We start from the raw sequence: 27343 nt of genomic DNA on the forward strand, positions 1-27343 counted from the left end.
GTCACATGTATCTTAGCAGCCCATTCTTTCATTTGAGGGAACCAGCGGATGAAATATTGAGCTGGAATTTCACCACAGCTCCAACACAGCTTCTGCTAAGGCTGGGTGTCTGACAAGCATAAATTATGTTAATAGAATTTAATAAAAAACACTTTACTCCAAAGGTTTCAGTACTTTGAACTGTCAAAATGATGTAGTGCGCTACCTGCAGAGAATTCTAAAACTTAAGTTAGAACACTAAAATATTAAAACTAGAAATAGCGATCCTTTGTGAGAAATGACCTAATGAAAAGTGAAGAATGCACAAGTGTGTCTCCCAGGTGGAGTTTTCTGCTTTTATTAATTGGGCTTCCATTATGGTTCAGTATAATTAAGAAGATATGAAAGAGATTTGCAAATATTTTAATGAATGAATTGCCAGTATCGTTTTTTTTGTCAATCCCACTTTGTGCACAGAAACACACAATGCGCAAAGTCCTCGTTATCTAAAAACACCAAAATTGTAATTAAGTTAAAAAAGGGGCTTTTATGTTAACACTGATTGATTAGTAATGACGGCCTCTTGAAGAGTGGACTTATCAGAAAATTACTCTTAAAAAAAGAAAAAGATCAGTTTTGTCTGCAGCCTGCCACCCACACAATCTCCCACCCGCCACTCTATTTAACTCACAGATGGATGATTAAAACTGGTTGCTTGGCTGAAGTGTTCAATTCCATCATGCAAGAGGGCAAATCAATAATATTTAAATTACCGATGGTAATTACCTTTAGTCCCATAACTGGGATCAGCACAAGCTACTGGCTCTGTGCTACCGTCGACTAAAACATATGAAGTGGATCATGTATGTCTGTGTTCACAAATGTTACCCTCATATTGTGCTGACGTACAGATGGATGGGAAACATCCACATTAGTGTTTTTATTTAATCAGAATTCACTAAATAATTATTTTTTTAAAAATATGTACAATTTTTATAATATTAATATCTATTATTTATTTACTTGTTGACTTTAGTCTTAAATATTAAATTAATAATCCATCAGATTCTGTCAGGGATCTTCACATAGTTTGAAAATATGGCAGCAATTAAAAATATTAACTTAGTCAAGAGATTTTTACTTTAACTGTTTCCCACACAGAATGAACACAATGGCTGACAGCTGAGGCGTGCTTGTTTTAAGTAAAATACTCATCAGTCATTTGTTAGTAAAAAGAAAGAAACATACAACACGCACACACGCACACGCACACACTGGGTAAAATGGGTAAATATTATCTGAACACTGGGAATTACCTATAAGTGCTGCTCATGGCTGTGGTTGTTTCAGTGTTAATGTTTTGGGGGCTTGTTTCTTTTTTTTATTGTAAGTTTTCAACCTTTTAGGATTTCTGCTGATGACGCTACAGAAAACTGGAATTGAACTGATGATGTCGACACAGTCCCAGTTATGCTGCATTCGTTGTGAGTAAGGCGTAGTGGGCGTGTCTGAGGCTGTTGGTTATAAACGTACCTGTTCTGGTCTGAGGAAAGGGACAGACCCTGGAGGAACAAACGAGTTTTTACTTACAGTGAAGGACACAATGCAGCACGCAGGAGCAGTTCAGGAAATCTAATGAAGAAACCTGCTTGAGCTGAAGCACATTCATGAGCTACATCTGCTCCACGTGACTTCTAACACGGAGCAGCTCGGCTGACTTTAAAATGCCTCCCTCTAGTGGAACCACAGCAGGTTCTGCTCTTTACATTTTACTTTCAACGTCTCCAGCAGCTCATATTAATTTAATGCAAGCTCCAGTACAATGAGGGGATTTTATGTTTTTATAATGAATGCTTTAAAATCTCCTAAATCTGAATCTCACTACACATGGATTTATTCTTTGTGTTCATCAGTTAACAACAGTGAAGTCCAGACATTCAGCTTTAATTCTTAGATGTGCTTTAGGGCTTTACCACACTGGAGTCTGCTGGAAACTACGTTTGATTTTATCCTTTTATTTCACCTTTAAAAATGCTTTTCTTGCTTTTTTGGTATCATTCTTTTCAACCTCACATTTACAAACTGTATTCACACAATTAACCAAAAATTACAGACAAAAAAACATCTGAGTATTAAAAACTTTAGCAAATTCTTTTCTACCATTAAAATCAAATAGAAATTGTAAATTTCAAAAACTCGTGCACAAATTTTGCAGCGTTATATGGAAATCGTTACAAGCAATGCTTCAGGCTTTGGTGTTATTTAACTATTTACAGAACAATTAGGTGTCACGTTAATATCCCACACTAATTATTGGTGTATCGCTCCTGCTCTCCACTGTTTATATAGCTTTGGTTTTTTATGAATGGAAATATGCTGCAAAATGTGACAGATTGTAGAATAAAAAGTTTAAACTTCTGTTTTTGTGTTTTTACAGCAACAGAAAAACGTGTGATTGATATTTACGTGAATATGAGAGCTGCAAACTTATAATTCACCTTTTACTCATGTGATCATGCAGCATGGTTGGCAGGATGCGGCGAGTGAGGTCGTCTCATTGGCTGAACAATTTTCAGAATCATCTTATAAGATAATCAAGCCTGCATTTAAACAGGAGCGCAAAGAAAAGCGTCTTTGGACCTCGTGGACCATCAGCGGTCCAGGAAGATCGTCGCTCCTGAGAGACGGCCTTCTCTCTGTTAATGTTAGTGTCCGAGTGTGAATCTGAAACGACGCTACAGTGCACGTCTGTGTGCTACAAGGACGAAACACAAATATGAGACAAACCAACTATGCAGCATAAAACAACGAGCTTTAAACACAACAAATACATTCCAGAGTTATTGTCTATATTCTTCTTATAATAGTGTTATTATTCTCATTATTGTTATTGCTGGTGATGATGAGTTAATGTTGCTTTACCATCATTGCTGTAACTCCCTCCTTAATCCGGGAGTGGAAAGCACTCTCCCTGCACACACTCACACTTGTTTTCTTACCAACTCCGCCTCGTCTGTACGTTTTCTGATCCACTCGAGTCTTTATGGTGTAAAACAGACCAATTTCCGCTTCCTCTGTCTGTGTTGGTGCTGCAGTTTCTCCCCCTGCATTTCTGCACAGCTAATGCTAGCAGCAGCCTCCTGTGACTGCGAGGACTTGGTACTGCTTGTTACATGTCAGGCAAACTGACACTTTCTGTTTTTACTGTCTTTTTACAGCTCCACCTTTTTCCACTTCTTCCACACCAAACTGAGTTCTCCAAAGTGTGCGAGCACACAGCCAAGGTAGGGGAGGGCCCGCTGCTCCGGAGCAATACAGTGTTGGTAATGATAACGAATGAGTGGGTCAGTGCTTGTAGGGCCGACAGGCAGAAGCCCTTCAACTGACCCATCGGCCCACCGAGCAAATGCTCAGTCCAGCCACGAAGAGTCAAACAGGGAATGTGGATTATCAAACATTAGGTCTCTGTTGTCTGCCTTCCCGTAAACATTCCAACATCTCAGTGTTTCACTGTGCTGCAGCCCATCAAGAGCTTTGAACTGCCCCCATGTTTCAGAGGTGACTGCCAGCTTTCTGGGTTTTCTTTAGGACTTTGATCATCAACAGCCTACGTCACGTTTTCTGATTGGTTGAGGGTCACCTTTTATTCACTTTACTGATGGTTCAGGTGGCAGCTCGGACCCTCAGGCATGCGTCCTCTCATCAGGCACAGAGTGGCTGTGCTGAGAACATCCAAGTGTGTCTCCAGGATGGTCGACTCACACGGAGGGTGTCGAACTTTCACTCCGATTGTGAGTTTCTTTTTTTGGATTAAGTATGTGTGTGCACACACACACACAGTCAATGACTTAAAGTCATCAACAAAGTAAAAATCTTTGCTGATTTTTTGCATCATTTTACTAAATATGACCAAAGTAAAACTCTCTGATTCACACTGTTTAGCTCCATACTATTGTATTATAGAACATAGGGTTTCAGAACTGTATATCATCTATAATCCTTCAATAACGTGTTTATTTGTTACCTATCTGCAGTCCAAATCCCTGCAATATGTCAAAAACCTGTTTGAGTGACACCTGATGACATATCATACAATGTGATTACCAAAGTGTATCAGTGCAGGAGCTTAGGCAGGAAAATGCTGCAACAAAAGCCGAGACTCTGCTTCATGTTTCAGTTTCTTCATTTCGGCAGTGCAGCTGCTGCTCGTCAAGCAAACAGAATAAATGGGTTCCAATTAGATCATCTAGGAGAGGGTACCTAATTTACTGTCGATTAACAAGGATTTAAGGAGTGCGAGGTGGAACCTGCTATTTATAAGAAGGCTAACATATCAGATAGCACAGTGATAATGGAGATGAAGTTTCGTTTGGTGTTCCTGCTGCTCGTCTGGTCTCTACATCTCTCCTACTTTCCCTCACTGTCAGTCTCTACACTGACATCATTTCTCTGTCCAATCATCTTCTTGTCTGCCTTGTTTGAGACAATCAGCCTCCTCTCTGCACAGTTTAAATCTGTGCTCTTCATCATTCTCCCTTTCAGACTCAGACCCACCTCCTCCCCGTCTCCACCTCAGACAGAGCTCCACCCGAGCCTCATCTTCAACACCACCAGCATCGAGACTCTGAGGGATCCTGTCCCGATTTTAATGCTTAGACAGACGCTGCAGGTGAAACGACACTGACACGTCTTCCTCGTGTCATTAAAGAAAGCAAACTGAATTTTACAATCCACCTTAGGATGTTTCTCAGATATTTGAAACTCTGCATAATCACCAAACAGCCGATTCTATTGAAAGTCTCCAGGGTTTGGATCTCGTCGGGCGTCTCTTGGTGGCATTTTTATTTTTCATGTGGCCCCATTTTCTAGAAAATGCTAATGAAGGAAATTTCCAGTGACAATGAAAGTGTACTTCTTTTGTGTGCAAAGCTCCCTGTGGGGAGCACGAAGCTGAGGAAACCTGCTCTAATTCTGTCATTGTCACACTTTAACATAAGCACTCGTTCAGTTGCCTTTGTTCAACGATACAACGCGGCCCCAATTCTTCCACGTTAATTTAAAAACAAAACCCTGACGTGGTGATCCTCGTAGGAATGTTTGGTGCTGCTTCCGCGTCTCTCGCTGCGTTCAGGCAGTGACGCTTTTCTTCCTCCTTTTTTGTCTGCTCTCATCCACAGGAGGCCTTTACCTTTGTCACCGAGCCTTAATGACAGGATGCAGGTCCAGTCCGAAGAGTTCAGAGTTCAGATTGAGGATTAAAGAGTTGACAGTTTTGCTGCAGGTCAAATCAATCAGGACAAATCCGTCCTCAGATAGAGATACAGTCAATGAAGAGTCGAGCTGAGTGATGAAGAATAAATACATGGAGAACATTATGTTCTGCCACTCTGAAATATTTACATAAAATATAACAACAGGGATCTGCGTGCCTGTAACCTTTATTCTAGCTTGATGTGACTTTGATTTTTAGCTTGAGGCCACGTAACAAACGTACGCACCGCTCACACGGCAGGGATTTATGGAGCCTACTATAGACGGAAAAGTTTCTCCGACTTTCTTTTCCTCTCTTCTTCTTCCTCTGACACATAAATCTCGGGATAAATCTGGAGGAGAAATTTCACAAAGAAGAAGTTCTTTAATTTCATCAGCACTCCTGACTGACAAGTATCATTATGGATAAAATTATCTCGGTAATTATCCTGCCCAGGGGAGATTTATATCCCTTTGTGGGAGCTTAGAGGAGAAGCAGGAACGTCAGGACGTGGTCTGTGCAGCAGAGTAAGTGCTTTGTTAAAATCAGCCTTTCTACTGTGCGAGGCTCGTTGGAGGACTTGGTGTGGGCTTTCTGCTCTGCACTGAAACACAACTGTTTGTTTTTGTGAGAGAAACTTGGTTATGAAATACCAGCGTTAGCATTAGCCTGATTTCTACTGTTAAACAGTATTGATTATTACTGAGACTGCTCTACTTTTAAGGTGGAATTGGGTCTCATTTGACTTCACCCTGAAGTTTGGTTTTGTTGTTTGAAGCCCACTCTGACAATGACGTCGTCCTGTGAACTGAATGTTTTCTGCAGGACAAACAGGCCGACCGGGATTTGTTCTTCTTTGCCTTGTTTGGGATTTTCTTGTCCTGTCTTGTTAAAAATAAATAATTGAATTGAAAAGTCTGTTTTGGGCTTCGACATGTGCACTGATTTATATGGACACAGCCCTGCAGAGTCCACCATCAGAAAGCAGCTTGTTGCATCTTTGAATGATTTTGGGGGATATGACATCACTGCATGCCTGGATGTGTAGTTTTGTAGCTAACAAAGCATCGACTCTTTGACCCTTCAGACGAGTTCTTGTATTTTTCTGCATGTTTGGTCACAGAGTGATTTAGCTTGTAGTCCTTGAACACAGCGACCTGTGAACTGCAGAATAAGCTCACAGCTTTTTCTTTGACTTCTGTAAATAAACATTTTACAGTCCAGACCTTGTTAGAAACACAGCAGTTGGTATTAATCTCTTTTTTATTACATGAGCTGACGTGTCTGACATGAGGATTCAGCTGCACGTGCATCCCTACACAAATAAAAGTCACACTTTCAAAATAAAAGCAGCACAGGGGGCACAAACTAGGGGGCGGAGTTAAAAAGAAAACACTTTGCACTAATGAACCATGGGACATTATCATTGATGACCGTTACTACCCTCTAGGTATAGCCTCTGAGTCATCCCTCCAGCATACTGTTGGGTTTATGCTCAGATTATAAATTTATTATCAAAAGGTGAGTGAACGGTTGATCTCAAATGAGTTTTGCATGGACCTCCATCTCTCTGGCTGCTGCACCAGAGCAGTAAAAACTTTTATTGCATCTGGTAAAAACTGAATGTTAACATGATTGGTCCTCGGATGAGAGGTTTCCTAGTCTATCCGCTCCAGGGAAACAGGGAAATGTGGATTATTAAATATTACGTCTCTCTTGTACGTCTCTGTTAGTACATGATTTAACCCACATAGAAAACAGGTCTGGCCTGGATGGGGCATCAAGCTGGCACTTCTGACTGACTGGCAGGGTGTATGTCATCCAGATGTGGGTCAGGTCTGGCAATGAGGCACCATTTATGTTCCTATTTTAGTTAGAAGACCCAAATGCCATGTTGCAATACTATACTGCTATGGTAGCCAACGTTTCAAATGCAGGTTTGCAGGTTTGTGAGTGTACACTTTATCTCAAACCTAGTGAGGGTTTACTCGTGTTTACCACTGGGTGGCTGTAGCTCAGGAGGTAGCGCAGGTTGTCTGCTGATCAGAAGGTTAGTGGTTCGATCCCTGGTAGTTAGAAAAAGTCTCTGAGTGGGTGATTGTGTTTTATAGAGCACTTTGAGTGGTCTACACAGGACCACCACTGTGTCTGGTGTGGGCCATAGCAGCTTTGCTCTGTGGGAATAGTGTGTGTACAGGATGGGAGGGGGTCGTGAGTGAGGCGATGGCAGGATGACGGTTATTCTCACAGTTTCTGGGACGACCAACTCAGATACCGGAAATTGAAAACTCACCGGTTGTCATGGAAACCCCAAACAAAAGATTACCCCTCTGTTTGTGAAACAACAGATTTCACTCAATAATGAGATTTCAGCAAACTGTTTGGGGAGCGGAGAACACCGAGACAGCAGAATGTGCCTGAAAATGAATATTTTATAATTAATCATTTTTATAATATTTGAAACAAATATTTTATAAATATTTCTTTCACTTTGTTGCATCTACAGTGTTACATCATAATTTAAAGGATGTGTTTGTATCATCTCTGCCCAGTTTCAGCCTGTTTCAGCTCTGATCTCTATCCTGCATGATTTATGCCATAACTGTAAAATATTTCTTTAACATTTAATCAGTCTGTTCCTCATTTTATCAAAAACACACAGTTCATCATAGCATGCAATATTAAAAGAACAATATTTCTCTTTTATACACACTGCAGCACACACTGCAAAAAATACTCGTCTTTGAGAAGATGATCTCAGTGTTTGAAACGGTTCAATTTTACAGCTGTACATTTTTTATTCAATCATTTTATTTATTAATACAATAAATTACATTTTGGCCATATTATATTTACATTACCAAAGTGAGCTGACTCTACTCATGAACAACATTAGCTAAGTGTTGCTAGCTAATCTTAAAATTACTGTTGGACACAGAAAAAACCCGACAATCAAACGACACTTCTGACCTTCACGATCTTCTGAAGGCCCAGCCTGACTGTGAAGCCCTGGTCCTGGGAAGGATGCAGACTTAGGACACACCTTTTGTTTTGCTGTCTCCTGTTTTGCCACTTGATGTCACTGAAACAAAGCTTTGAATGCATGAACTCATCCACCAAGTAAAACTGGAAACAGATCAGTTGCAAAATTCAGAAACTATAACTCTTCATAGAAAACACGGGACTTGGAAGACTGAGACATTGAGAACAGGTTGTTCAGGCCGTGATTGATAACGTGATCAATAACAGTTCCCCGGGTTTCATCTGAGACCTTCCAGCTACACCTCTACCCCACACAGACTCCTCTTCCTCTTAGAACTCCTCCATCCACGCTGATGAGAAACAGCACAGACCCCCTCTGAAGGCCTGCAGACTGAGTGCTAATTGAAGATTTGAGTGAAGGCGTGTCAAACAGGTGCTTTGGTGATTTCATACGGATCTAGATGGTTTCTAATATTTAGGAGCTGTTTGGTTGCATTAGCTAAAACAGTGAGGTTTGGGCTGTTTGAATGACAGCTGTGTTAGGAAAGGGTTGACACATTTGGAAGAGGCGTCTCCTGCTCTGCTCAGAGACGATGAAAACTGAGGGGATCCCAGTTTCTTTAGGCAATCAAGGAAAACTGTAATTACCTTCTGCGTGGCCTTTTGTTCTCAGTGGTGGTGCCAGCGTACTAAACTCACAGGCGGTAAGAGAACACGTTCTCCACTGAGGAGCACTAGAAGACCAGCAGCAGCTTCTGGGCCAGGTTGGCCCTCCCCAAGGCACAAAGGAAGTGCAACCAGACTCCACCCTTTCTTCATTTATAATGAGAAGAGGCTGGATCTGTGGACGAATCATTCAAACATTGACTGTGAGACCAACACATGGGTGTAGCACGGCTAATGAGCCAACAACAAGCCGCTAACAGGCTGACAAGTAGAGAAGAATAATGTAAGTATTATAAGATGTTAAGATGTGTGTCTTTTTAAATAAATATAAATATATTTAACTTAATTCTAAATCTGTCAGTTGCAGTAAAACCATTAGCAGTTAAAGCTGGAGCAGCCGGGCGTCTTAGAAAGTGCAGGACAGCATGATCGTGTCCAGCAGGTGTGCGAGCTGGAGCTGCACAGAGTAGCAACATGGCAGCTCCTATAACAGCGCAGTGGGGGGAGGAGCCAAGTCCTCACTCTGACACAGCCACAAACAGCTTTAGTTGTTCTTTGTTATGAAATTGTGAATTTCCCTTATGAATCTTGTGTTTGGATTTTTTCCTATAATAATCTATTTGTGTTTTACTTCCATTCCTGCTGTATGACCTTTAGCTCCTGTTTTAAACGTTTCAGGTTCACTGTAATAAACATGAACTGATTACCAGTCTCACTGCTTAAACAGTATTTTTACTATCTGTCCATACGTTTCATTTTGGCTAAATAAATTATTGCTAATCATCCCCAGTCTTACTGAACAGTTTGTCCCACCTGGCTGTGATTCACTGTGTTCTTGTTGTACGCTAACCAGAGAGAAGAAATCCGGTTGGATACGTTCACCACACTATATCTGAATATTCTGCCACAGTTTGCAGTAAAAATGCTTTCACTGATCAGCTGAGGTCACCCTCCAAACTCTGATTAAACGTGTCAGTTTATTCACCCTATTATGCAACTCCATCCTGTTGTCACTGATTGTCGTGTGATGGTGCTGATGTGGAGGCTGCTGCTGATCAATAAAAAACTGTACGTGTCCAGAACCTGGGAGGCATTCTGTAATTAAATCAATATCTGTGCCTGGCTCGTGGCATTAAGATTATTGGCTACGCTGGAATTTAGTCACCGTTGTCTTAAACCGAGAGTATAAACTGGCTACCATAAGAAATCAATGGCTGCATATCACAACCAGCATCCTAATTACCTGGCAAGGAATCAATGTGGCTTTCTGCGTTACCGCTCTCTCGGGCAAATCACAGGACGCTATTTTTCTTGGTGACTCTGCAGCTCAGAAGATTACGCCCATCAGAATCAGAATCCGTTATTATTCCCAGAGGAAGTCACAGCTGCTCCGAGACAGTAAAAGAGCAGCAGAACACGTTAAAGGACCAATATAAAATACTAGAGTATATTACAGAATAGCTCTAATATATAAATATTCTGATATATGACACAAAATTGAAATATAAATGAAGCTGAAATTGAGGTGCAGATACTATTGTCGCACGTATGAGTGCTTATAAAAGCTGTACAGAGAGAGCCGCAGGCAGGAGTCCTTTCAGCTGAACAGCCTCCCGTGACGGCACCTCATGGGGTGGGTGGGAGCTACTGGACTGGATCTGTTCCTGTTTAGGCTGAAATGGTTTTGATTCATGAAGCCATGCAATGATGTAAAAAATACCTCAAATGCATTTCACTTTCAAGTAACAAGCCTGTTTGGTAAAGAGTAGAAATGACAGATATTTGTAAACAGCTGTCAGAATTCAAATATCTGACTGTATTAAAACACATTTTCTCATTGCTTCAACAATTAAATAACACAGAGAAAAATGTTTCAATAATTGGTAACAATAAAAATTTATAATAATTCATAAATTTTAAGAGGATGGAGGTGCTGCAAGCTTTGACATACTCCACAGTGTTATATGTCCATAACTGTTTAAAGAAAGAACGTAGAAGACGATGTGTCTAGATGGAAATCTCTACCCACATCGCTCATGTGAAGGGTCCGTTCAATAAAAATGATGCTCTTAGCAAGAATCAATCATTTATTTTCAATGATCCCGAGCTCCAGACTGGTTCAGATCTCTGGATTGTGTATTTCTAAACCCCCGCGTGTCAGCTTCGAAACACTGCAAAGGAGCAAAGATAAAGCAGTCTACGTCTAAACTAAACCCACAATGCTTTAGTGTGCTGTTCTAGCTTTGCTCTACTTACTATCCCGGGTTAGTTTGTGGTTGCATTATGTTAGTTTACGTCCATGTATATGTTTTTAAAGTTAACACTATTGAACCATCAGGTCCTTTTTCTGTTAAAGGAACATTTTTGTTGAATTATGCTTGTTGACGTTGCTTTGGTTACACTTACCGTTGTTTGTCCCTTTGTTCAGATCTCACATCCAGAGCAGGTGTGTGGGCGGGGCCGGCCCAGCACTTCCTGTTTATGAAGGCTCATGATGTCACTGACTGCATCACTGGGTACAAACTAAGCTTTTTGAGTTGTACTGCATAAAGTGTTTTACTTTTGAAACCATTTGAGAGTAAATGAGTTTGTAAGATAGATGAAGTGTTTTGTTTTTTGGCTAACCTGTTTGTTAATGAGAGACTGATGAGGTTCAGGTGTGTACAAATCTGTATGAAACCAGTGAGGTTTGGACAACCGGGGTTTTTTAAGATGACAGAAAATAAAATACACCAAGAAGAAACTTGAGCAGTCTGCTGATGCTGTCGTCTTATCGCTATCTCACACTAATCAAGTCCAATTTCACTCGCTGGCCCACAGTTGAGCTGCAGTTTGGGGAAGACCTCGAAGGCGACTGGTGACGCCTCCCTGGCAGATCCTCATGCACTAAATAGAAGTGAAGAAGTTAAAGAATTGAGAACAAGGAGGGAGGGGCACGTAGACGAGAATGATCAGCTTGCAGAACTGAGGGAACCGGAGGGAGCGTGTTTGGAGGCGTGGTCCCGCTCCTGAAATTCCGACGCGTAATCTCCAATACAAACACCTGATCTCAAAAGCCCCAAAATTACTGTCTAACACATACAGGACACTCCAAAATAGATGCCCCCCCCATTCTAACCAAGCATAGGATGGAAACTTTGAAATCCACATTGACAGCAAATGTTCCAACACTGGGAGGAACTGTTGCTTCCAAGAAAGGGTTGTTTCTTAGTTATGACGCTGTGACTCAGTGTTTTTTTCCTTTTTATTTAAATGACTCTCAGTATGTTTGATATCCTCCAGAATCTTGATGTAGTCGATTATTCAGATTACTAAACTGAATTTTAAAGATGTGAAACATCCTGTTAAGTGATCTAAGTGATTCTCTCACCTCAAAGCTGAACTTTTCTACAGACACACATTTACAAGATAGAGACCACTTTACCCTGAAATGTCCTTGGGAAATCTGCCACTCATTCAAACGGACCGCTCGTGGTCACACCTGCGCCTAATCCCCCACACTTAGATCTACATCTTATTTTAACTACATGATGGCTGTGTTGACTCTTGGAGACTTCTTAATCCACAAACAAGGACATATTCATTTTTTTAATCTTATTCCTGTATTGATTTTTTTCACTGACAGTTTAAAGTGATTCCCTCTGACTGTCATCCAGCTGTGCCCCCCTTACTGTGGACTCTAGACCAATCCCATTTCTCCTTCCCACGGGGTTTCTATTCACTTCTGCTTTCAGATGATACATTTAATGACTTCATTGCATCAGCAACTGGTGAATTTTTATCTATTAATAATAACAATTCAGTTTATGGGAATCTCTCAAAGCTTATCTATGTCTGCAGATAATTTCTTTTTCAGTTCACCAGAACAGAACCCAAAATCCAAGCTGCAAAGAGAGACGAGAAAGCAGGGAGGGAGAAAGAGACGTGGGGGAAGACGAGCAGTAAAGGGCCGTGGGTCCGACTCCAAACCACACTCCTGCCCTCCAGCCAGGCAGCATGGGGTCACTGAACTGGCAAACACTCTGAATCAAAAAATGCATCTTCCCTGCAAAACAAAGTTTCTTGCTTTTACATCCTGGTGACAACACGGTGTATCCTTACTCCTCTGGAAGTCACCTAACCCCCCAAACTCCCTGTGGCTCAAAGACATGATGCCATTTCTCAAACTAGAAAAAACAACTTGTTTTTCTTTTATTATTTTAGTTACTCACCAACCTTGTCTTTAGATTAGCCCACTTACTTGGTAGGGATAGTGGCTATAGTGGGCAGGTGATGTTGAAGATGGAGCTGACAGGCAGAAGGAAAACAGGAAGACAACAGAGAACATTCATCGATGCAGTGAGTGTGCAGGGATCGTGTGACAGCAGAGGATCAGCTGAGGCAACCCCTCGGAGGAAGGTGAATGAAAAAGCTCGTGCCCATCACTCCACAAGGCACCGACTCATTCGTCCAAGGTCAGCGTCTGTAACGTCTTCAAGTATAAAAGAAAAAGTTTTCTGCCTTGAGATGAACCTCAAATGTATTTGTATGCTGTTCAAGCCCTGCGTCTAATCCTCAGGAAGACGTTCAGCACAGATCAGTGGACAGGTCAGGATCACTTATGGTTGGCAGCATAAGCCGCACGCTTCCTATCGCAGATCTGTTGCTCTGATGGCTCATTTATATTTGCCATCACTGCCGACACGACTGGTGGTTCTGCCACGAGTGACGTAAAACTGCTGCAAAAGCCACACTCTGGTTTCAGCTGATGGTGCATCTCTTGCACACAGCATGGTGCTGCACGGTCACCTGACAGCAAAAGTCCAGCTGGGCCTTTGTGTGTTTTTGCTCAGCACATCTCGTCTTTACCAGAGTTTAGAGTTCAAAATCTCGACTTTAATATTGAAATTTTGACTTTATTCCCAAAATGATCAGTAATGTTTTTTTCCTTAAACATTCTTCATGCTTTCAGGAGAAACTTTAAAAAACACGGACTGAGACCGTTTTGCTTCCTGTCTTTCTCCACCAACACTAATGTGCTGCATTTTACACTGTGGAGCTTCAGTATAAATGTTTAATGAGGCTGTGATGTGACAGCTGACACACCTACAGCCAACATAACTTTAAACTAAACTCAACTTTACACTCTGCTGCATCTTTTACAGTTTACCAACTTTTATTATAATAATAATAATAATAATAATAATAATAATAATAATAATAATAATAATAACAATAATAATAACGGAGTGGATTTATATAGCGCTTTTCTAGGCACCCAAAGCGCTTTACAATGCCACTATTCATTCACTCTCACATTCACACACTGGTGGAGGCAGCTACAGGTGTAGCCACAGCTGCCCTGGGGCAGACTGACAGAAGCGAGGCTGCCATATCGCACCATCGGCCCCTCTGGCCAACACCAGTAGGTGGTAGGTGAAGTGTCTTGCCCAAGGACACAACGACCGAGACTGTCCGAGCCGGGGCTCCAACCAGCATCCTTCCGGTTACAAGACGAACACCCAACTCTTGAGCCACGATCGCCCCCATTTATAAGAATAAACAGGAAACAAACTGTTTTTCCACTCCGTGTTTATTTTATGAAGTGCGATTGTTAAATTATAACAAGTAAAAAACTTTGATCTTCATCACATTCTTCGCTTCAAGCTTTAAATTACCAGCTGGGTTATTCATCAGGACACTGAAAGCACCTTGAAGGAGCAGCAGATTTACGAATGAGGCTCGTGTGGATCTTCTGAGCTTCTCTTTAAAACGTGAAGCAGGTGAATTCAAGCCATGGGAAGCTCATGATACGCTGCATACTGTCCAGTCACCTGATGATAAATCTGTCCAAGCAAAAACATCTGTAAAAACCTTGTGTAAAACAAGACATGTCACATCTACTGCGTGTTTACTGCGTACCCACCTGCCTCTCAATGTCAGCCAATAGGCTGCTGGCTCCCAGGCGAAACAGGCCGGGACAGAGCCAATCATCACCCAGCTCTTCTTTGATAAGAGTCAGCCAAACCAAAGACTCTTCAGCTGTTCGGATGCCCCCTGCTGGCTTAAAGCCCACCTAAAAGAAGGCATGCACACGTGTGTCAATAAAACACACAACACACTTGGAGCACGATGACACATCTACAAAGGTGGTACTTGGAAATACACACGCCTAAAAAATGTTACGTGCACATGCGTCAACCAGCAGTTGGACCCATGTGACCTCTGTGGCTGTTTACGTTCCTCCCTCTGCTGCGACATTATCCACTCTGCCAGAGCCCGGCTACAGACTCAGCACCCGAGGTTCCATCTTTGGGGACTTCAACCCTGCCAGCTTTCACACAGTAGAGCCCCTGGTCCATCAGTACAACCCTGTCCCCCTGCCGGCTTTCACATGGCAGGGGGACAGGGTTACTGATGGACCAGGGGCTCTACTGGTCCATCAGTACCTACTCAGCTCAGATCGCCACGGTTTGCGGGGTTTTCCATTAGGTCACAGTACCTGGTACTTTTTCAGTAGTAGTTGTTTGTCGCAACACTGACAATAAAGTTCTGAAGGCAAAAGCAGGTCAGAACTAACACGGTGTAACTAATAAAGAGTGTTTTAATCTGAGGAACTTTGCTTGAACCTGGTTCCACAGCACTAAAATCAAAACCGTCCGTTTTGACACTAAATACAGAGAGCACACTGTGGCGAGCCTCGACTGGCCTACGATCGGTTATTGATGTAGACGCACGTCATGGTGACTCAACCTGTCTTGCAGCGCTGCCATGTAAATGTTTACATTAAGATTTTTGCTGCATCTTAATGAAACTGAGCAGAATTAAGTTCCTGCTGTTTGATAAAATGCTTCTCATCTACTCGAGTACTCGAGCTGCTCATACAACACATGACTCCACATTCATGCAAGTACTTCTTTCCATGTCAAAGACTTTCCGTCCATCAGTCACAGTGAACGTGATGCTGGTTTCATGAACATAATAAATGTAGTAACTGTTCTACAGTCAGTGAGTGTTCACGCCCACTGTACCTTGTGGCCCGTACTCATGAAGTAGTCACGGATGGCTCTCACCATCACTATGGCAACAGGGTAAGTAGCATTGACAGCCTCCTTCCCTGTAGACGTCTTGATGAAGTCTGAACCTGCCGTGTTGGAACAGATGAGATGTCTTCAACAAAAGCACGTACTGAGGTTATGTTGCATCGCTCAGCTGTCGGGTTTCGACTTCAAATTTGTCCGATGGGACGACAAACGGCTCGAGGCCGGCGTTCCCATGCAGGTCGACTGCACCGACAGCGCGGCCGGAGAAAAGCGTAAGCTGCTGCAACAAACGACAGCTTAATGCTCATCAATAAAAATCATTATTTCTTTCCTCGCCTTCCTTCACAGCCAATTATATTTTATCAGCTAGACTGATAAAAATAGAAGATGAAATGACGCAGTTTAACAGATTACCCACAAACTGCAGGGGCAGAAAAAAGAGGCGCCGCCCTCCTGCCTCCCTGAGTTATAATGACCGTTCATTACCGAACAGAACAAGATGGAAATTTTACAGTTCATTAAAGACATGTTATATGTATTTTTTCAGTTTCTCTCCCCTCTTTCTCAAACTGGCGTAATCCTTAAGATTCGTTATACGGAGTCTTAATTACCAGATAATGGATAACGGTTATTAAATGTGGGTGGCGGTAATGAAGCTCTATTCATTTGCGTGGGCAGGGAGATACTGGCGGGGAACGGCGGGGTAAAAAAGGCTATATCAGAGATTAATAGGTAAAATTATCATTCAATTTCAGGAATCTCATATGCAATTCATAGGAACAAGAGGAGATTAAGGAGCAAGTGTGGTGACAAAAGCAATGTATTTTAATGACGATCTCTATCAGAGCGCCTGACAATTTAGGTCCGTAATCGGCTTACTGTGTGTGTGCACGTGTGTGCCTGTGTGTGTGCACGTGTGTGCCTGTGTGCGTGCACGTGTGCCTGTGTGACGGCTAGTTAAGCACGCTCGCGTGTGTGTGTGCACGTGTGTGTGTGTGTGTGTGTGTGTGTGTGTGTGTACGTGTGCCTGTGTGTGTGTGTGCACGTGTGTGTGTGTGTGTGTGTGTGTACATGTGCCTGTGTGTGTGTGTGTGCGCCTGTGTGACGGCTGGTTAAGCACGCTCGCGTGCGTGCACGTGTGCCTGTGTGGATGCGTGCGTGCGTGCGTGCACATGCGCCCGTGTGCGTGCGTGTCAGCAATTTTTGTTACATGGCGTAAATGTTTCTACATACGCTGCAGGTATGCAGGCAGTGAGTGCAGATCAGCTGTTATTAAAGCAGAGTTAGGAGCAGATCAACATGCTACTGTCATACAGCCTGTGTAACCACGTGCTTCATTTGACACGACAGAATAGATGACCAATGAAAACACGGGTCTGAGATCCTGTGTATCAACTTATTCTGTAAGCTAGTCTCAGTCATTTAACAGCTGTCAGAGTGAAGAGCCTGGAGAGCGAGTTTACACTGGAGGCCTTTCCTGCTGCGAGCCCAAAGGGCATCTGTGACTCTGCCGAAAAATCTTTATGATTTCACACCTTTGATCAAAACCATGAACCCAGCGTTACGTGGACATGAAGCCTGCATGTATAAAGGCTCATTTACATCATGGAGCCCTGTTCTCAACAACGGTCATAGACGTAACTGTGTGATACGTGTTTAAAGTTTAGTCTTGTGCAGGACACGACATCACCGGGTCGGCTCGTAGCTGCTAATAGTTCCCTCCATCTCTCTGTTGGCAGAGCAGAGAGCAGACGTCTGCAACATGCAATCATTTAATGGAATAAAACTGTCTTTCCCCCCAAACATCATAAGCAGCTGCTACATGTGCATCACACTACAAACACAACATTTCTTACCAAAGCACGACTGGGAATCCCAACATCAGCAAACTCTCAGAAATCTCTGTTAGACTCCCCCCCCCTCACTCATTTATACAAACCTGAACATCACAGCTACAGACAGACTTTCACATTTTAGTGCAGCGAGACAAAGAACGACGAACAGCTCGAGCAACAGGAAGTGAAAGTGGATGGGATGCTGTTGCAGCCAGAGGCAGTAAATGACCCCACACACAGTGGGTTACTGGTTCTCTCAGCAGTTAGCAAATATAAACTACAGCCCAGTGACCTCACACTCTGTAGACGCCGCTAAACATGTCGTAAAACCTTAAATTGAGCTTCACAGACTGAGTTGCATCTGTAAAAGGCCTCCATGGAGTAAAGAAGCTTCATACATGCAGCGTTTCATTAACACAGTGCTTTGTTATTACATCCACAGCCCAACCTGCTCGTCTTTAAACTGAAATTACTAACAGAAAACAAATATAAAGCTGGAACCATGCAGTTTTTATTTTATGATCAGCTTCACTAGAAAGTGTAATTAAACTATCAGATGAACACACACACACACACACACACACACACACACACACACACACACACACACAGCTGTGAGACTGACCAGCCATCATGGCGACCATGCTGGCTCTGTAGACGTTGGTGAACGAGCCGAGCTCTCCGACAGCCAGGATGGTCTTCATGTGGGCGGGGCCACAAGCCTCCCGAAACTGACGGATCTCGTCGTACATGGCTGCAGAGGGAGACACGAAACTGAAATCACTTGACGTGTTCAGTGCACGCCCATGTGTGTGTGTGTGTGTGTGGGGGGGGGGGGGGGGGACACTGAGGGAGGGAGGCCTCACCTTCTCTGCTGCCCTCATGACGCAGACAGAAGTGACAGGAAACGGGCGGATTACTGGATTAGCCGATGGTTTGTTTTGTAACTGGCATTTCATCACGTATGAAACTCTTACTACAGGCTCAGACATCAGTATTAAACACACAGATCCTTCCATACAACCACAGTAACGACAGTGAGGCTGCAGCATACCTTCCCACTGTCCTGTAATGGCCAGCATCCTGTTGATGACGATGTCGATCTCCGTCGCGCCGTCACTCACTGCTATGCGCACTTCCTGCAGGCGGGTCTCCAGTGGAGTCTGGCCAGCTGGGAAGCCAGTGGCCACTGGGAGAAACAGATAACACAGTGGAGCCCAGGCAGCACAAGCCTTTCATTTTCTATATTACACACACAGGGTTGCCATAGCTACGACTTACCTGAGGCGACAGGAAGGCTGGAGTCGGCTGCTTTAAGTGCTCCGACAGCATCAGTCACACGAGATGGATACACACACACCGCTGCTGTTGTCACGCCTGACATCAGGGATCAGAGCAAAGAAGAAGAAACGTGGTGATAAACTGGCCTGTGGCTCCCTCTGCAGGCGGACTAGTGTCTGAGCAGTCTGGCATGCTTACTCATCAGGTAACGATGACAAATAGGATGATAAAACTGATCAATGAGATCATGGTAGCAGAAAAAGGTAAATAAAACATTTGAATTCATGCGGTTGTGAGATGTTAATGGTTCAAAGCCTCCTGTGTTTGACTTTGTCTGTGAATAAATGAGCGACAGCCGTCCTCACCACCAACGCTCTGTTCACACTGGCTTTAAAGGGAAAAAGCAGCTGTGCGTCTTTGTCAGAGCAAACTGGAACATGAGCGCGTAACCACAGTGATGTGTAACCCTGTTCTGCACAGAGACGTGGACACTAATAAAGACCAACACTGTGTGTGCAGAGTAACGCACGTTTCAAACATTATGGGATTAACGATGAACGTGATTAAACTTAAAATGCACGTGTAATATCTTTTTATTTCATCCAGTGAGCCCGGTGTTAGAGGCTCTCAGAGGTTCTTTTAGAATTAATGACCCGTCACGTCCCTGATCTGGACTTTGACTGGGACGCAGCAACAACGGTTAATGGTTATTTTGTTTCTCAGCAAACAGGAAAATCTGCTTTTAAAGTAAGGTTAGTTTTGCCACACACGACTTTTTGTTTGTGTTAAATAAATACATTTCACGGCTTTTTGTTGATGCAGGATTATATTTGTCCGATGTTGCGACCTGTGATTTACACATTATGTCCTGACAGGTGAAATCGTAACATGGAAACAGCCGTTACTTGTTTCTCACGTGATGCCGACGGGATTTTGCTGGCATGATTTGGGAAAACTGCAAATGAATACAAATTTGTTGTGATTCCTTTTACACTAATGATGCTCAACACAACAATATTCAAAACAGCAGAGAGACGTTGAGAATTAATACTAAGCACCACTGAAGCTATCGTGACAGGATACGCTAGCTCATTATTTACTAATAATTATTTTATGACACTAACGCTTGTTTTCATTTTATCAGTTTTCCTGACAGACGTGAGGGCGGACCTTTGTCGTGCATATCAAGCTTCTTGAGCAGGTCATATCGAACTGGGTGGATAGCTTTCAAACAGAGCCTGTGCACGTTGGAGGCCGTATCGTCTCCGGCCAGAGTGGTCAGGTCGATCAGGGTCGCGGCCTTCAGCAGCCACGCAGCCTGCAAGGACACACAAGGAAACAGCGCTCAGAGAAGGATACACCGTGAGACATGTTAAAAATGTAGCCCTGAAACCCGCCTTATAGTTAATACTGTCTATGACCACAGAGGTGTGCTTACATGTACGTACACATAAATGCATTTTGGTGTTACAAGTTAAGACAGCGTGGGCTTGTTGTCATCGTGCACCACAGCTTACAGCACAGCTCACCTGCCACTGTTTCTTGGGGATCTTCTGTCTTTGGATAAACTGAGCCCTCTTCAACACAGCCTGTGTGTTCACTCTCACTTTGGATATCCTTTCCAGGTCTGTTATGAACACAGAAGAACAGAAACAAACTCACTTTATTAAAGTGGCTGAAACACACAGAGAGTATTGTGATATTATTCTGTTATCATATGTTACCTTATATATGTAATCAAAGTAGTTGAATTAGAATACTGCTGTAGATCATATTATACCCTTTAATATAGAGTGTGTGAGCTGTATGTAGTTTAGTTCTCATTATACTTTTGAGTTAACAGAACATATTTACATATTAGTTCATTAGATAAATGTGCATCACTCTGTATCCTTGATCTGCTGGGAATGTGTTACACTGTTTTCTTGACATGTTCTATTGTTGAATCATGAAGAGAAGGAGACTCTGTGTCTAAGACAGGGGAGATAGACAGACCACATTCCACACCCCCACCTTACAGAAAGCAGAGAAACAACTGCCGAGGTCGTAACTTAGGCGCTGTAAGAGAGAAAGAATGTGATGTTTTGGCTTTTACGACTAGATGGGGGCCACTAGAGACTATAAAAAGCTGAGCAACCCGTCACCATTTTGAGACTTGCGGTGACCCTCTTCAGGCATGTCTCCCCATCATGATGGTCCTTATGCTCTTAAGTATTGAATTGTATGGAAATAAATGATTGTTGATTGAGCATAAATACACCGAGTATTGTCCTTCCTTCAGCCCAAAGATTCAAAGAATTGGGAGATTTCAACAGTATTTCAATCAGATGTCCTCTCGATACCAGAGGCAGAGATCAAAGCAGCACAGAGGGACGTGAGCATGAGGTGTCTAAGCACAACAAACTGTTGTATGTGAGGCCTCTTATCTTTATTTATATAATGCCACCCACTTGCTGCACATAATGTCCTCTTTGTAAATACTCATTCACTGTATATAAAGTTCTGTCTCTCTTTTTTGCACAGTTGAGGAGCGTTTCACTGCGTGTTATATCTGTATAACTATGCACGTGACAAAGAAGCTTGAATCTTACAAAGACTCACAGCTATCTGCCCCAAAGAGGAACACCAGAGAGAAACCAGGAGAGTAAGTCAGCTTTGAGCCATACAAGGTAGAAACTCAGCATCAGGGGAACAACATGAGAACAGCCGCCAAAGGCTGGAGACTCAGTAATACTGGAACAATCTGGTGTTTAAGTCTGACGCCATTAGTCAAACAAACACTGCAGCATCACTGAGAGTTAAAACTGTCTAAAGTCTTTCATCTTTAATAAAACGATCAGCTTTGCTGCTTTACCAGGTGTAACAATTAAGTTTAACATCCAGGCATCCATGAAAACAGGATTTATGACATTTAACAGAGTTAGAAGTTAGCAGGAAGTTAGCTCGCTAGCTTCCACCTAAACATGATATAGCATGTTCTGACTGAGAGATTTCTGAAGCATTCAAACGTACAGCTCTGCTATCACTTCCAACATAAATGAAGACAGAAAACTAAACAGCAGAGATGTTTGTAGGGTTACTGAAGTTGGCTAGCTGCTATATAATGATGTGCTACGTGTGGCTAGCAACACAGCTATGTTAGCATAGCATAAACACAGTGAAGCTGGAGGTTGAATGCTAACTTTTTTTCCACTCGATAAAAGTTAACGTGAGGGTTCCCGATGGTTAGAGATAGGGCTGCTCAATTAATCGAATTTTAATCTCGATTACAATCTGGGCTTTCAACGATCATTAAAAGTGACTGAGCCGATTATTAGCCCCTCCCTCGTGCTTTACTCTCACACTGCTCCGTGTGGCAAATCGAACGCACCTCTCTGCATTTCGAACACGCGTCACAACAATTAAGAGCAGCGGTCTCCAACCTTTTTTGTGCCACGGACCGGTTTATGCCCGACAATATTTTCATGGACCGGCCTTTAAGGTGTCGCGGATAAATACAACAAAATAAAACTAGTACCGGTACCAAAAAAAATGAAATTTATTCATAACACACGTGAAAAGACCGAGGAAAACCGAGTCAACGATAAAGACGATAACAAAATAACGCTGAAAACCGATAAAAACCCTGAAAACCAAACATTTCACACCTGAGCCTCAACTCTCGCGGCCCGGTACCAAACGACTCACGGACCGGTACCGGTCCGAGGGTTGGGGACCGCTGATTAAGAGGACCAGAGGGAAGCTCGGAAAGCTAAGCAGAAGTTATTTGGAGAGGAGAGTGACTGCAGTTGGTTGAAAAGAGGTAAAAAAAAAAGCTCCAGTGGTGTGGAAACATTATGGGCTCAGTCAGACGTGGATCAATTAGACACAGTGTGTAAACTTTGCTACAATGTAGCTGCACCACAGAGCAACACTGCAAAGTTCACTAAACATTAATGTTTACATTTTTCAATTATTTTTTATATTGCAAACATTTGCACTGTTATCAGTATTTGCACACTATTTTATATTATTTTTTTACAATCTTTAAAGTCATTATTCAACACATTGTTATTGTTAAATAAATATCGTCAAATAATCGAGATCTCAATGTCAGTGAAAATAATCGTGATTATCATTTTTGCCATAATTGAGCAGCCCTAGTTAGAGACAAATGCAATCGCATGGCAGGATGCTGTAAACGGACCAAACTTCAGTCAGGAGAACAACTGAGATAATCCATCCATAATATGAGGTCAGTCATTAATGTACTGCAACAACATGGGAATAGAGCAGCTGCAGAGAATTCAACATTAATGAATCAATGGTACAGAAGTGGAGGAAGCAAGAAGAATGAGCTGAGTAAAATTTGACTTATCTGACTGTTTTGTTTTGCTTAAAGTGCCTTATGGTCCAAAAAATACGGTAAGTCTTAGAGTAAGTTGAGGTAAACCATACAATGAATAGTTTATTCTGAAAGACCTCCGTTTTTCATCGTTTGAATATTTATTATTGCTCATTAATAAGACCAAAGTATTTGTTATCAAAATAATCGATGGAATAATCAAACTTATTTACTCAAATAATCAATAGCTGCAGCCCTAACATGGATGGCTTCAAGCTGTATGCTGGGAGTGAATGAGGCTCTACAGAAACGACATGAGAATTTCTTTCATATTGGAGACGTGCAGTTGGAGCAACAAAGAGACAAAAAAATGGTCAGAAATGAGGGGATTGTACTACCAGTAGGTGACACTGCAGACTGAGGACGGCTACAAGTACCTTAGAATCTTGCAGGTGAATGGGAACCATGAAGAGGAGCCGAAACCACCAAATACCCAAGATCTTGGGAATGCTCGCTCTTGGAAAGAACAAGATCCGGGCAATCAACACCAACACCCTGCCTGTACCCTTCCATTAGAACTAGGGCTGCCACGATTAGTCGACTATCAAATTCGTCGACGACTAATTTAATAGTCGACGCGTCGTTTGAAGCTTTGTAAGAAATAAGTAGTAGGATTTAAGAGTGTAATAACGCACTGAAACAGAAGATGGCAGGACTTAAGATATTTTCAGGCGAGAATGTAGCTGTGTAAACCTCAAATATCTGCTCAGTTTATCAAGACACCGCATATTTTCAAAAGCGCTCCGACGTTTTCGGAGACGTCTGTTACCCACCAGCTTGATAGCTAGCCGGGGGCTAGGCTCACTAGAGCCGGGGATAACACCGGACCCCACACGTGTTAGAAAGCCTGTCTTTGTCTACTCAGGTTAAACATGATATATGAGTCACTTAGATAACTTAAAATGTTATTGTTTGGCTTTTTTCAGTGTTTTATTTGTTCCTGAGTAAATCGGTTTGGCTGAGATTAAAGTTATAGTTTTTACACAGCTGAATAAACCTCAAGCAGACAGCTGATTATCAGAAGTGTGAGATGCTCCAGAATTTACTCTGGTGTCCTGTTATATTTTAGATAGCAAGGAGTTTATTAAACTTCACCGAAACAATCTGCAAATTTCATTAAAATTGAATAAACTATCATCTTGTCTTTATTTTTAGTTAGCACAGACCTTACACACTTAAAGCTGTAAGCTAATGATAGTTATATAAGAGCAGATGCTGCTGGTGCAATAAGCTGTAGTTTTACGTCCAATGGATGATGATCTGATTAGTCGACTAATCGCAAAAATAATCGGTGACTAGTCGACTATCAAAATAATCGTTTGTGGCGGCCTAATTAGTACCTACTAAGATCGACTCGCCATGATTCGCTGCGATTTTCAGGGTTTTGCAGTTGGTCATAGTACCTGGTATGAGGTACTAATATATTACCTGCTCACCTGGGGTTACAAAGTGATGCAAGCAGGTACTAAAATGTGATGTCATCAGACTGCATGCCACTGATTGGCTAGTCAGTGGCATCACTCGGTGAGTCATGAGAGCGTCTTGTTCATGAAAATCAAAAGCACCATTGTTGAACCCAGGCAACGAAGGAAAGGCTACAAAAACAACGCCACGGTCCCCGAGTGTGACAAAAAGACACACCGAGCAGCAGGTGTATCCTCACGTCGACGACCTCCTTTCTTGTAGTGTTTGTGTACCAATTACGTCATGGGACAATGGTCACGTTGCTATAACAACAACCACACACATTAGGTAATGGAAACCAGTCAATCTGAGTAGGTACTAATGGGAAAAGGGCTTAAGTGTTTTCCCTTATGGTAGTGTCGGATTGTTTTCTGTGGCACACCAACAGTCTGAAAGAATGAAAATGCTGAGTTTTTCATCAGTCGTTGTTTTAAACATATTTGTAGAGGTGGGAAGTACTTAGTTACTATACTTAAGTAGAATTTTCAGGTATCTGTACTTTACTTGAGTAAATGGTCTGTCAGTCACAAGGGCCTATCAAATACAAAGAGATGAAAGACACAAGACAATGAAATGTATGCATAATGTATAGCACCATAGTCAGGTGTCTATAAGCTGTGCTCATGTTACTTTAGCATGTAGCACTGCAGAAGAGCAGCGAGCATAAAGAGTAACGTGTTTTTTTATGTCACATAATTTCAGATGCAACTTTTCCATCAGCTCAACAAATGTCAGAAAACACAAACTGTTAATGTGACCGCCAGGTTAACCTGTGACACGTCTGGATTCATTCTGACCTGATCTCATGTTCATACATCAGATACGACCTCTGTGCTCATCCCTTACAAATACACTAGAGTACAGGTGCAGGTGCCTCACAGGTGACTCTGGTTGGACTGACAAACATCCACTCTGAGCGCAGGTTACTTAAAGTGTACTGTGTAGATGTTGAGGTGGCCATCGTCAAATCACAGAAGGAGTGAGTGGGAAGAATAATAACAGCAGGACATTTGTGGAAATATAGAATATAAATCAACTTTGTCATTCTTTAAACTTTTGTAGTGTCACGAGGTAAACCCACGTGCTCTTCTTTCTAGTCCGAAACAAACTGTCAGCAGACCGCAGTGCTGTGTTAGGTCTTAATCAGACCTCATGAGTATTCAATCACACAGTAGAGCCAGCTGTCACATGATTGCTCAGTAAAAACTAGCTACACGTCGGAAAGCAGGATTAAAACGCTTCCTTTGCTTGTTCCGGTTCTATTTGTTAGTGTGCAGTAACATCCGTGCTCTCAGGGTCAGTCACCTCTAACTGCTTCACTGACTTCACCTGTCCTAACTTAGCATCGTACACTCAAAGTTTCAGCGTGAAATCCTGCGCAAAGCAAAATGACGACGTGAATATTCCTTGGTAACAAAATCATCGTGTTATTGGGTCACGGTAACGTGGGAGCACGATTACTGCGGACGTTCTGCCCGTACATGCGTTTACTTACCGAGCGTCGTACCCGGATTTCTGGGTGACATGTTTCGCCACAGAGAACGCTGTCGTTTGTGAACTTCGTCATCAGTCGCAGCCAAAATACGTATGAAGTGCGCTCAAAATGCCCGGATGTGTTCTTCGTAGGAAAGTCAAACGCTAACGAGGGTAGAAGTTTGTGTGTGACAAAAGAAACGGAAGATATTTCAGAGCGCAGCGGCATGTGCTATTAATCTTTCTCTTTGCATCCGACATGAGGATTCACCTGCACGTCTACACAAATAAAAGTCACACTTTCAAAATAAAAGCAGCACTGGCATGAACTAGTTTTCATTTACCTTTCCTGTTTGCCTGACCCTCCACCAGATGTCAGTGTAGCGCAGGCTTTTAATGACGTTTCAATTTCAGAATGGATACACAAAATAAATCCTAATTTTGTCACATATATTCAAATCAACTTGAATTTATTTTATTTAAAAGGGACAGTGCAGTTTAACATAGTTCAAGTGCAAGACATGAAACTGATGTACTGCAATCAAACCACTAAATTAATTCAAAACCCCCAAAGCAAATTCTGAATTCAGCTGGAAATATGATTCCTAGGGTCTGAATATTTATATAGTACGGTGCATTCAGGTATTCACAATGCTTCACTTGTTCAGTTTTTTTTCTATGTATCAAATTAATTTTATAAGAGAGTGGCGCCCACTGCCACCGCTGTGGGTGCGCCACCAGTGAGAGCGCAGCCTCCTGGTCGAGTTCTATGCCAGTCGGCTTAGAGCAAAGGCCCACCTTCAGGCCCCTGGCAGGATCCAACGCCCAGGACGAAGAAGCCTCAGTCCTCCTAGCTGTGAGAATGGGTGGAATTGGGCTGTGTTAAATGTTCAGGTGACCATGTCAAGTGTTCCCATTATATTTCATTGTTGTTCCCCAATAAGTTTTGAATGCATCACCAGTTTTATAAGTAAATACATTTCTAAAGGTGCTATTAATATTAAAT

General features: G+C 42.4%; 1 protein-coding gene across 1 annotated transcript; it reads right to left on the bottom strand.

The window, feature by feature from the left end:
- Positions 1 to 14432: 14432 nt before the first annotated feature.
- dera (deoxyribose-phosphate aldolase (putative)) lies at positions 14433 to 26578 on the bottom strand. Its single transcript, XM_085436655.1, has 9 exons — positions 26360 to 26578; positions 20546 to 20643; positions 20187 to 20334; positions 19017 to 19112; positions 18790 to 18924; positions 18361 to 18489; positions 15889 to 16001; positions 14784 to 14933; positions 14433 to 14703 (listed from the first exon to the last, which is right to left on the bottom strand). The coding sequence occupies exons 1-9, from the start codon at positions 26388 to 26390 to the stop codon at positions 14647 to 14649; spliced, it is 957 nt and encodes a 318-aa protein (XP_085292781.1). The 5' UTR covers positions 26391 to 26578; the 3' UTR covers positions 14433 to 14646.
- Positions 26579 to 27343: the final 765 nt, after the last annotated feature.

The sequence above is a fragment of the Copadichromis virginalis genome, linkage group LG17 (genome assembly GCF_057382275.1).
Source record: "Copadichromis virginalis isolate Kocher_CV1m ecotype Utaka linkage group LG17, C_Virginalis_male_GT1.1, whole genome shotgun sequence".
NCBI classification, from domain to species: Eukaryota; Metazoa; Chordata; class Actinopteri; order Cichliformes; family Cichlidae; genus Copadichromis; species Copadichromis virginalis.